The 12,835-nt window shown below is 35.2% G+C and overlaps 1 protein-coding gene across 3 annotated transcripts in view; it reads right to left on the reverse strand.

The window, feature by feature from the left end:
* SRPK1 (SRSF protein kinase 1) overlaps positions 1–12,835 on the reverse strand; it is a 94,353-nt gene that overhangs the window by 24,210 nt on the left and 57,308 nt on the right. For all 3 annotated transcript variants that reach the window (XM_012525070.3, XM_058306636.1, XM_058306635.1), the window contains exons 3-11: positions 10,518–10,636; positions 9,313–9,421; positions 7,923–8,010; positions 6,723–6,810; positions 3,681–3,787; positions 2,789–2,954; positions 1,592–1,617; positions 957–1,170; positions 158–574 (exon numbers count right to left, since the gene is read on the reverse strand). In XM_012525070.3, coding sequence (XP_012380524.1) covers positions 158–574; positions 957–1,170; positions 1,592–1,617; positions 2,789–2,954; positions 3,681–3,787; positions 6,723–6,810; positions 7,923–8,010; positions 9,313–9,421; positions 10,518–10,636 — 1,334 coding nt within the window. The remainder of the gene's footprint in view (positions 1–157; positions 575–956; positions 1,171–1,591; positions 1,618–2,788; positions 2,955–3,680; positions 3,788–6,722; positions 6,811–7,922; positions 8,011–9,312; positions 9,422–10,517; positions 10,637–12,835) is intronic.

Raw genomic sequence — 12,835 nt, forward strand, 5'->3', positions numbered from 1 at the left:
TAATAAAATTCCAAGCTACCTACAGATGTACATGTTAAAGTGACTTGGAAACCTACTTTACAGCTATATGTACAAAAACAAAGGCATTTTTAGCCTACAGATTAATAAATATGCTTTTCAGGGGAGGAGAATTGGATAAGCATGTTTCCACAGGTACCTTTGTTGTCCAATGGTCCATTTTGTTCTTGCTCTTGTTCATCCTCACAGGGTATCTCTGCTCGAATGCTTTCTTGAAGTTGGCTTATGTCCTGTTCACTAAATGACTGGTCTATATTTGAAGACTGGCATACCATGGTATCTGATACCTCAGAGGTTGTAGGTGTACAAGAGTCTGTTTCTTGAGATGGGCTGCTGTCTCCATTTTGTGAGCTTAGGAAACTAGGTTCCTGCTTCAAGTTTTGGACACCACAGTCATTAGCATTATGTAGATCGTCTTTAAGCCTCAATGTCTCTTTATTACTGCTCTCAGTACAATTAATGATTTCAGTTACTCCATTGCAATTAATTTCTGCTGCACCACCCTCCATACCACGTTCTGTAAGTGTTTGATTCTGGACAATGGTACTTGCCTCTTCTGAGGAACAAACAAACAAAAAGGATGTATGTATATGCATGTGAGTGAAAGAAGAGAAAAAATTCTTGACAAGATTAAGACACTTTCTGGAACTTAAACTGGATGACATAAAAACATAACCGAACATCTAAAATCTATTTAGGGAAGGAGAAAGATCTTCTTATCCTTACCCAATTGCTACATAAAATCTATGTTCAGTTTCCTGAGAAAAGTTAGAAATTACATTTAAATAATCCTGCCTAACATTTACAACAAGTTCTGTATGCTTACTGAAGTAGGACACCCCCAGAGAGTTGTATACATGAAACCACTATATTATATAACAATGATAAATAATGTTAAAGTTTGCTATAAAGTAATTTTTGTGATGCTCTATTTATACCAAGTTTTTCTTGGGTCATTTTATTAGGTGGGTTCTCTTTCAAGGGTCTTTCAACAGGACTCTCTGATTCTTCTTGCTTGTTTGGTCTTTTTTGCCCAGGGCCCGACTCTTTCTCCATTTCCTCAATTTCCTGCATTCGCTTCTCTAGTAATTCTGCCTGGCGCTTCTGCTTCTTCTTCAATTTCTTCTTCTTATTCTTTGACATTTTGTCAGCCTGGGCGGAGATTACAAACAGATAAAGCCTTCAGGTGGCTAATCCATTACCCCCAGTTGGAGATAACTGTTAACTTTTATTACTTCCTAATTGAATTTCACTTCCCTAACACAGAACTTAAGTTTTTCATTAACTTATAAAATGCAGATACTCTTAAAAAAATAAATAAATAAAAACAAATTTTTAAAAAATCTTGGGTTTTCTGAGAAGTCTGTGGGGCTAGTATACTCTAAGACACACTCAAATTCATAGAAGCTTCATCAGTACAAAATTCCTGGGAATTTACTGGAGAAAATTATAGAGGTGTAGGAAAATTTTTTTTCTTTGGTTTCCAAACTTTAAACAAATTGTGACCATCCATGACAGAAGAACCCATGCTGCCCATAGATGAGAATTAAATATAGAAACACCTTATACTTACTGGTTTAGGTTGGGGAGCAGTACTGACTGAAAAGAAAAGAAAATCAAGTAAGAATTCTGGCATTCAGCAGGCAATATAAACTTAAGTTCAGATAAAACACTACCAGAATGAGAAGAATCATTCTCATAGAGCTGACAATGTAGAGAAAGTGATTGTTTTTCAGGTACTTTGGTAGAAGCCACACTTTAAAAAATACAAATAATACGTTTAAAAGCTAATTTAAAATAAGTTAAGTAAATTAAATCCTTCCCCAGATAGCATCAATATATGTAAAGAACTAAGTCCCAATTTCTGTTTTCCATGACTAATGCTGCTAAAAACCATCTACTTCTCATTCCCATGTATTGCTTAAAATGTAACAGGCAATCTTCCCTATTCCCTTCCCAGGACTCCCCATCTTCAATTCTCCTCTTGGCACTTATAAATTTTAACAGGGGAGTCAAGGCAGCATCAGAGACTTCGTTATGTTACTATATAAATAAGGTTATGGATATTAGTTTAGCTCTGGCAGGAGGTGGAATCTTTAATCTTTCTTTTATAAAGGAAGTCTACAATAACTAACTGGTATTTCAACTTAAGTATCAAGGAAGTTCCCCAAATATGATTAAATTACCAAAAATGGCAAAAAAATCATCATAATCATACCAGCCATCATTTTTCAGAAACATTTCTTTGGTACATGATATTGTGCGGTATACAACTGACTGCTTTAACATGAAATTTAATCCCAATAACTCTGCATGAGAAAACATGAAGTCAAGTAACTAGCCTAAGATCAGACAATATTTAAGCCAGGAATCAATCTAAGTCTGTCCAAATCTAGTACTTAAACCCAAGCTCTTAATACAAATGTTATGTTGCCCTTCACAAATCACTGATTCATAAGGAAGTATATGTATGTGATCTTGGTATCAGGCAAACAAAAAATAGCCATCAAACCACAAGAGGATTTTAAAAGCACACTTTCGTAAATACAACAAATCTGTGCCTAAAAGACAATAATCTCTGGTCTTTGATTCCCCATATAAGAACAATATTACAAATAAAGTAAGTCTCTTAAGGCTACATTATATCTTACACAAAAGTACTTACTATATTTTATTGTTAAATAAATGAATTATTTAAATTGCCTAGTAATAGAATAAGACTTTCCTTTAACTTTTTCTAATAAGAACAAAGTTCCCAAAGAAAATGCACCTGCAGAACCAGAGGGTGGAGGAGCTCCAGATCGTTGCCATTCTGTTGCCTCTGCAGCCAGCCGCCGAATGTACTGCTCATTCACTGACAATAAGATGTTTTCTGGTTTAATGTCAGTGTGGATGATACGGCACTTAGTGTGTAAATAATCCAGACCCTGTAATACCTGAATGGGAACAGATGAGTAAAGACTTGCAAACATAGAACATAAGTCTTTCTGGAGAAGGAATAAATCACAGCACAAGAGTTAAAAAACAAAACTGTATAAGAGCTTTCTACATAGAATGAAGCGTCTTTCTTAAAGTGCAAAGAAATTTTCCCAGAGATTCACTATAAACTTTATGAACAAAGTCAAGAGTTTGTTTATAATGAGTCCTTTCAAGTTTTACAAAGCTATTTGGAAATATTCTTTAAGTACATTATTAAAGACTGAATAAAGGTTCAATTCCATGTTTGAAATGTACATGATGAAAGAGATTTAGTTATCTTCAAATTCAAATCTCACTGATGAAGAACTGAGGGCTCTTTCTTCTTCCCACTGAAACACATTACCCAAATTATTTGCCCCTTGAAGTATTTATAAATTCCTAATTATCAAAGGCTATTCAGAAGATTAGAAAATGCCCATAAACAATGTTGCATAAAGAGACAGTAATAATTTGACATACGAATTCTCTATTAAATATATAAATAATGCTTGCAACCAAAGTCTGACACCTTACACAGGTTCCTCTCAATTAATTATTAGAGATGAACCTGGGGAAAAACAATTATACTGAACATTTAGAAACAGAATAAAAACAATAAATCCACATAAATTGGAAATAGGAAACTCCTGACACTTTAAGAATATAAAAAAAATCCCCACATAGAAAAGACTTAAGGTACATACTTGCTGAATAATTTTTTTGACACAAGGCAGTGGAAGTCCCTGATAATTTGACTTGATGATCCACTTGAGCAGATGATGGCCCAAAACTTCAAACACCATGCAGATATCTAGGGGTTCGTTAAGGAAGAAAAGGGAAGGCACAAGAGAATAATGATAAGACAAGAGGTGTTCCATCTTTTTCTTTCAGTATAAAAAGTTATGAGAGCTTGACTGAAAACATATGTAGCTGTTAATATTTTGAAGTTCTGAAGGCTAATACTATAATCACTGAAAATACATAAAACATCACTGGAAAATATCCAGAGAATTCTGCAGGGCCAATTTAATGGTAAAATCATGCACACTGAAATATCAGTGGTAACAGGAAAAGTGAAACATGTAAATATAATTAGTGAAAGCACTAGGTTTAAGCTGTTGATTAGATTCAGGTAAAGCAGTCTCTTCCTTAATGTCAAAACTAATGTAAAGGGTGAAAACTCCTACACTCAAATGGTCTCAATCTAGCCTCAAAGCAAGGGAAAACAAATTCTGCCGTAACTACAAAAGACAGTGTACCAAAACATAACAAAAAAAAAACCCCAATTTTTTTTTTTCAAAATAGAGAACTGACTTGCTTTATCAGGCTCTGTAGTTTACAAAACTAGTCTTTTTTTTTTTCCTAAAGATTTATTTATTTATTTAATTCCCACCCTCCCCCAGTTCTCTGTTTTCTGTGTCTATTTGCTGCGTCTGGTTTCTTTGTCCGCTTCTGTTGTCCTCAGCTGCACGGGAGTGTGGGCGGCACCATTCCTGGGCAGGCTGCACTCTCTTTCGAGCTGGGCGGCTCGCCTTACGGGGTGCACTCCTTGCACATGGGGCTCCCGTACACGGGGGACACCGCCACGTGGCAGGGCACTCCTTGCGCGCATCAGCACTGCGCATGGGCCAGCTCCACACGGGTCAAGGAAGCCCAGGGTTTGAACCGCAGACCTCCCATGTGGTAGACGGATGCCCTAACCACTGGGCCAAGTCCGTTTCCCACAAAACTAGTCTTGATTCTAGTGCCACCATGTGTTCCTTTTACATACAAACATCCTGATCACACCATGTAATAGGAAATAATCTTTGAACCTACTAGTGTGCAGGACACTACAAGGATTTTTGGAGTAAGGTGTAGGTGCCTTCCACCCTCAGAAGCTTCTCCATAAATGAAAAAATTAAGATATGATACTTAAGTATTTTCAAATAAACTGCATGAGGAAAAACAAGATGGAAGGGGAACCTATAGATTAAGAGAAACAAATGGGCAGTAGAGACTTTGGGAGTGATAGAAATATACTATTTCAACTGGAAAAGGAGAGTCTCTTCCATAAATTGTGCTGGGAGAACTGGATATCCATACGCAAATGAATGAAGGAGGACCCCTATCTCACATCATACACAAAAATGAACTCAAAATGGATCAAAAAGCTAATTATAAAAATTAAGACTATAAAACTCCTAAAAGAAACATAGGGAAACATCTTTAGGGTCTTATGTTAGAAAATGTTTTCTTAGTCTTTACACTCAAAGCACAAGCAACAAAATAGATAAATGGAACCCCATCAAAATTCAAAACTTTTGTGCCTCAAAGAACTTTATTAATTCTCAAAGGAATTATAACAAATATACCACACTATGCAAGATGTTAATAATAGAGTGGTATATGGGAACTCTTTATTTTATGCACTTTATGCATGACTTTTCTGTAATCTTCAAAGTCTCTAATAAAAAGAAATTATGGAAAAAAGTGCCTTTTTGCTTAGAGTCAAAGGTACTCAGTATTACTGAGTATTTAGAATATTCTACAGTCTTACTTTTAACCTTCCTAAATTAGTACAGAAATTTAGCATGGCAAATATTTCGAGACTAAATTATGGGCAAACAGAATCTAATGATCTTTGTGACTCCCTGTGTTGGTTATTTTAGCATATATACCCTGCTTCTTAACACTTTGTAAACACACACACAGAGACACACAGTAAGCTATCTACAAATTGACCAGAAAAGGTACAAGACACTGCTTTTAAAAATGGGATGATTCTTGTAGCAGTTTTCCTTAGATATCTGGGAATCCAGGACATGTATTTCTCCAAGAAAATGATTCACAACTAACTTCAAAATGACAGATTAAATCTTTTCACATTATCACCTGCTCTCTCTCCTTTCTCATCCCTTCTTCCTGCTTCTCTCTGTTCAAATCTCTTCCCATAGTCCACATAAAACTACAGAGCTATACGTAGCCTGTCTTCTTAAGAGAAAAAGAAAAAACAAAGTCAACACTGGGAATTAAGAATGTATGTTAAGAGAAGCTAAACATGCAGGGTAAGTAGAATGATATACGAAATGCTTTTCCTTGTATATTTTTAAATAGTTTATGAATAGGTATTTTTGGATTCTCCAATCTGAATGAGATTCTATTTCATCTTTCACTGAAAAATCTGGCAGGCTTATCAACATAGCTGTTACAGTAACATTTCAATTATTTCACCACACGTCACTTTAATAATAACGTGTGAAAACAAATCAATTAAGGTTCCTTCCAGCTCTAAAATTCTAAAAAACTGGATAAAAACATAAAACAAATCAGTTTGTTTAAACTATAAGCATAATCCCTTACATGCACATTCCCTTCAATGTTAAGGTCTGGTGAATAACAAATAAAATGATGCCTTAAATTCTTGTTTAGTATTTCTCATTAACAATTATTTTCCTTAAAAATTCTGTGCTAATGCAGGTCATAGAACCTTTACTTAGTTATATAAGACTATTTTCTAAAACATTTTTCTTTTGACTTCAGTTTAATTTGCCCAAAACAGGGGAAAAAAGCATGACTTGAAAAATCAAACCATAAAAAGATAGACATGATTCACATCTATGTGTTTAGAAGGTTACAATAAAGGAAGATAATTTTATTAGTTTGATTTGAGAAAAGAGATGAATGCAATTGCACAAATCTGGTTTCTTTATTTCGAATGAAATTATTACATGTCTAATTTTCAAAAAGCTTCTGAAAAAGGATACGGGTTCCATTAACTCCTGATATTTTAAAATCATCTAGTAGTTGAACAACCATTTCTCTTTTTGGATCATTAGGGTCTGAATCACGAACCTGTAGTGGAGAAGAGATAGTATTTAGAGAAGAGATAGTATTTAGCAAATGGGAAAGCAAGGAAATAAGCCATGATAGGGGAAGGGGTTTTGTGTGGTTGAAGGAAATACCACTTATAGCAAACATAACAAGGATTAATAACTCAAAGAGCTCATACAAATCTGTAAGATAAATACTAAAGTTTTAGTAGCTCACTAGTCAAAGAACTTAAATAGTTCACAAGATGAAATACACCTAACAAGGACTATTTTTCTAATTCAATCATTTTGCTACTCAAAGTGTGCTCCCAGATTGATGGTTACAGGCAATGAGGAATTAAGCTTTTTTTTGGGAGGATGCAAATCAATTATAGCACTAACCACAGTATTTATTTAGTGGGCCATTTTCTTTTTCCATAGAAATACTTTCTGAATGAAGGAGAATTGATTTACATTTTTGGCCTAAGCTTCTTATCTTGTCAAAGACTAACTCATCGGAATGGCACTGCCTTAGAGCTCTCCTGGTCCAATATCCTCACGTATACAAATGAAAAATGTAAAGCTTAGAATTAAAAAAAAGCGAGTTTGAGGGTATACCAGGATACAACAAACTCAGAGATAAACTCTGAGTTTAAGTTCCTTCTACCACACTGGCATCTTTCTAATTTATAACAGAATTGAAAAGAAACTCGATTAAAAATTTACCTAAATGTAATATGCACAATGAATACAGCATTTATTTTAAACATACAATAGTTGTTATATATTTCTGCACACAACTTTCCTTTTAACGATATTAGGACAGTGCTACTTGGTATATAAAACATACTCAATAAACACTTTGAGGGTTTTTTACGGTGTGTGTGTAGGGAAAGTAGGGGATCTGATCACAGCATACCATGCCAGTTTTCTACAACATGCACTGAATTTGCAAATATTGTTTGTCTTCCTCTACCTCTTTAACGATATTAGAACTTTATGGTAAAAATTAGCCATGCTACATAGTATATCTTAATTCAATACTCACGGTATATAAAATTAATTCAAAATTCATGGTATATGGTATATGTCTTAATTCAATAAACTTTCTTATTCATAATTCTATGCAGTTCAAACATATGACCTAATACTCACTGATTTTAGTAACCGGATTTCATCTAGTGCTGTTTCAGTATAATGTTCAGCACTTTTAACCACTTTCATTGCCACAAACTTCTTCCCCCTATGAAACAAACACAGACAAATTAAGACTAAATAGTCTAGCCTTACTTTAGGAAACTAAGATTTAACTATAACTGGCAGATGGTAAGAAGCATGCAAATACTGATTTATTGTTTCCCTGTCCCCAAACACAGGTTACTTCTAAGGCATCAACTAATGGTAATAACTTGCCAGATTTAATTACAGGAAGAAATCTGTTATCAGATAGTGCCAGTCATTTAACAGTTGTTCCAAGTTAAAATCCACCTTCTGAATGTCTCCCTCAAACCCAAGTAAAACTGAAATGGGGATAAAACAAGGAAAAGAACTACCAAATCAGAGTATCCTATATATCTGCATGGCAAAGGCTTAAAAGCTATAGTAATTTCCCATAAGAAGCCAGATGAAATATTTGGATGAAACAAAATGATAAAAAGCACAAAAATCAAATGATAAAAAATGAAGTGTGCATTTAGTAATTACTGTCATACCAAAGATAGTACATTTTTAGGTAAACATTCAATGTTGAAAAATATTTTTATTGCCTGATTTTATATAAAGAAAAATTTTAGACTGCATGGCTGAACAAATTTATGGAAATAAATAAATAATTTCAAATAGCTTGATCTAGGACAGGGGATCTTAATCAGGGGGTCTGTGGAAAGATTTCGGAGGGTCTGTGACCCTGAATTGAAAAAACTCATTTTCTCTGACCTCTAATTAAAACCTAGCATTTCCTTCACTTATGAATGTATGCAATAAATTACAGCAGTATTCATTTCAAGTCACATTAGAATTGTTACATATCTTGAAAAATCACTTATGCTCATCCACACTTCAAAATTATAGTAGTAGTTAGACCTGATGCTAGTTGAGTGTCATAAACCTATCTGCTGTTACATTCTGAGAAGGGATCCATGGTTTTCACCTGAATGGCAAAGGGGTTTGTGGAACAAAAAAGGTTAAGAACCCCTGGTCTAGGATATTATCTAAAAATTTAACTCTACTCCAGTGAAAAGTATTAATACATACCATACCTCTACTGAATATACGTAAACCTTTAAATTTGGAAGTTCGAAGTACTTTATGCATATTAATTTAATTAATCCCTTGTTTCTAAGATAAAGCAGATACATATTATAAATTCTTCATAAGAAATGATTTTTCAAACATATAAAGATTATTATCAGCAATAAAATTCTAATCAAGAAATCAGTTTAGAGTTAAGATTATAGCCTGTATCATATCTGGGAAATCAGACAAAAACATTTAGGCTTACCAGGATACAACTAATTCCTTTGCAGGATCACTAACTAAAACTTACTGAATGTCCCATGACAACCACACTGTTGAAAAGTGTCCCCAGCCCAGCTTTCGGATGACATGGTATCTCCCATTGAACAGGTCTCCAATTTTCACAAGATGATAACCTCCTGGAAGAAATGAGAGGAAAATATAACTTTAATCAGAAAAAGAAGGATGAGAAACAATCATTTAAATAGCAAAGGAAAGTACTATGTATCCCATTTTTTAACATCTATGTACCTTTTATCAACTAAAAATTATTTTTTCTAAGTAATCAATTCAAAAGAAGAAAATTTTCACAGCCAAATTAGCCACACAGTATTAATGAGTTCATGTTACAAAAGAAATATCTTAATGAACAAGGCTAATGATTTAGATTGAGCAAGTAATGTTTTGTAGATAAACAACCAGTTATTTTAAGAAATAAGCCATTCTCAAAGGTTATTCATCACAATATTCTTGCCCTTCAATAATCCAACAGATTTATCTAACCACAGAAATTTATTTGTAATTGTAGTCTTGGAATGTTTTTTAGGAAGGAGATTAATGAATTTCATTTATTAGTTAAAAACAAAACCAAACAACAAAAAGCAGAGGAAAGCCCTTAAAGGCTGCCAACAGCGGTGGGAATCAAGGTATTTTAACACCTAGCTTTGCCTGCTGAGAAAAGTGAGGACTAGGTTCTTCTCCACGACAGTATAATACGTTCCGTTATGAATGAAGTTCCTAACAAAGGTTCCTGGAAAATCTCATAAAGAAACATAAAAGAAAGAAGGCAACCTTACAACACAGTTTGAACATCTGTAATTATAATTTCAGTTTATTTTAGCAGGCAACAATGTCATAAAACAGTAATACAAAGGTATTTTTAAAAATCTACAAACCAAGATGTTTCACTGGTGACTTCTGTGTGATAGCATTTTACAGATGGCTTTTATTTTCTTCTCTTTGCTTAATAAATTTCTGACATTTTCTAAGGTCATTAGAATGTATTATCCTTTTTAAAGAGTAAAAAAAAGGTAGAAATAGATTTAGTCTAAAACTAGTTTTTTAATAAATTAGTTAAAATAAGAGCAAATATTAGCTCCAGTATCTTAGAGAAAAGAAAGCATCAAGCAGAAAGCACCAGAACTGTTCTTAGATTGATAGACCAAACATCCAAACAAGAAACTGCAAATAGATGGATCGAGTGTATACTTGGTACCTCCTTTCAGAAAGCCTTACCTTTACAATAATCATTGGGATCCTCCTGCTCATCATCATCAGATCCCAGGATTTCCTCCTCCTGCTCTGGTAAATCACTCTCAGAGTGGGGAGCAGAGCCTCGATGCTGAGTTTCAGATCTAAGAAATGATACAAATGTTCACACCATATGAACAGAAGAAAATAGTACTTTAAAAAAACATCTTTATCAAATTCATCCCTTGTCCCCCAAGCCTACAGGTAATATGAAACAAAACATTATCTACTGGTAGCCTAAGAAGACATTAGCTTTAACTTTACCTCCTGTTAGGAGGGGACTGCTTTTTAAAAAGTCAGCATGCAAGGTGTCAGTGGTGGAAGATGTGTGAGGAAGGCTGCACCCGGGGCATGCCTCTATGGAATAGGAATATGTTCATGTGAGCAATGGGTGTTAACTCAGTGGGTGGCAACCCACACAGTAACCAACAAAATACTATATTCCCATGCTACATTTTCTAATAGAGTGGCAAGAATCTCTAGAGTATACAGGCAGTGCATAGTGAAAGAGTACAGACGAATACAACAGGTCCTTGTACCTATGAACCTCATTCTTGTAAAATAGAAATTAACCTAGTAAGTTATATTGTCTAAGAGTTACCTTCTGAAAACCTTGTTACAAAATGTGGCTTCTCTCTAAGGCAGGGGTTCTTAACCTATTTTGTTCCATGGACACCTTTGACAGTTGAAATGAATACTACTTTATTTATTTATTCCATACATTCTTAAGTGAAGGAAATGCTAGATTTCAGTTAGAGGTTAGAGAAAATAAAGATAATAAGTTGATTTTTTAAAATTCAGGCTCACAGACACCTCCCTCCCCCCCGCCGAAATCTTTCCACAGACCCCTTGGTTAAGAACCCCTGCCCTAAGCCAAACTCAGCATGATACTGCCTCCCCCCTGGTGTGGCACATGACTCCTGGGAATGGGCCTCCCTGGCACTGAGGAATTACTACCAAGTGCCAACTAGTGAAGCATCTGGAAAAAGACCTTGACCAAAAGGGGGGAATATTAAGTACAAATGAGCTTTTATGGCTAAGAGATTTCAAAGTGAGTTGGGAGGTCATTCCAGAGGTTATACTTATGCACATCTCAGGAGGCTCTGACTGACTGCCACAGTAAGGAATGCCTCAAGCAGCGGTGCTCCTGAAGGCCCTAGAGACATCTGTACACTACAGGCAGGTCAGACAACCGCAGGAAACTGGCACCCTGTTGGTGGGCCTTACCTTGGAATATGTGATAACCTTTCTCCCAGTTTAAGAGTTAGATTCATTTATAATTTTCCTATACATGGTTCTTCTGCCTTTTTTTATTTGAACCCATAATTAGCACTATACTCCTTAAATATATGTCCCAGAGACTTAAATCTTCAGTCTGTTCATCTGCCAGTTGAGCCCTGAATCTCAGCAGAGTTACAGCCAACACCTACTCTCCAATTCATTGGACTTGCCCAGGACAACTAACAAAAGGATGATGGTGGACAACACCCATCCCAAAAAACAAAGTATCTACAACTGTATGCAAGACAGTTCCATCCATGTGCCCCATGGGAACTAAGGCCCCTCTCAATCTGAAGAAGAGTGGGGAATCGCCATCCCCAAATCCTCAAGACTGAGGAATGACAAACATAAGGGGGGACTGCAACTATGGACCAAAGTAGACTTATTATTCTAGTAATGCAAGAACTTGTAAACATTAACATAAAGGTAGTGGTCACCAGTGGTTCGGAGGAGAGTGAGAGGGAAGAAAGGTGTAACATGGGGCACTGGTGGGACATTGGCATTGTTCTGCTTGACATTGCAATGATGGATATGTGCCACTGTACATTTTGTCAAAACCTATAAAATTGTGCAGTGCAAAGTGTAAATCGTAACATAAACTGTAGACCACGGTTAGTAGCAATGCTTCAATATTTGTTCATCAATTCTAACAAATGTATCACGTTGATGAAAGATATGTTAATGGGAGAAAGAGTGATAGGGTATATGCAAATCTTCTATTATTTTTATGTAACTTTTATGTAATCTAAAGCGTCTTTAAATATAAAGGGAAAAAAAGCATATGAATTATTACTGAGGATTGTGGGGAGATGGTGGGATAGGAAGTTCTAGAAATCAGTCTCTCTACCAAAAAAAAAACTATTTACCTGGCAGGAACTCTCTGAATCAACTGTTTGACAGATTTGAAGGGAGGAATAGATGTTTCTTCATTAACAGATTTCAATATGCCACTTTCAAAAATGGATAGAGGGAAGCAGACTTGGCCCAATGGATAGGGCTTCTGCCTACCACATGGGAGGTCT

This window comes from Dasypus novemcinctus, chromosome 11 (assembly GCF_030445035.2).
Source record: "Dasypus novemcinctus isolate mDasNov1 chromosome 11, mDasNov1.1.hap2, whole genome shotgun sequence".
Lineage (NCBI taxonomy): Eukaryota > Metazoa > Chordata > Mammalia > Cingulata > Dasypodidae > Dasypus > Dasypus novemcinctus.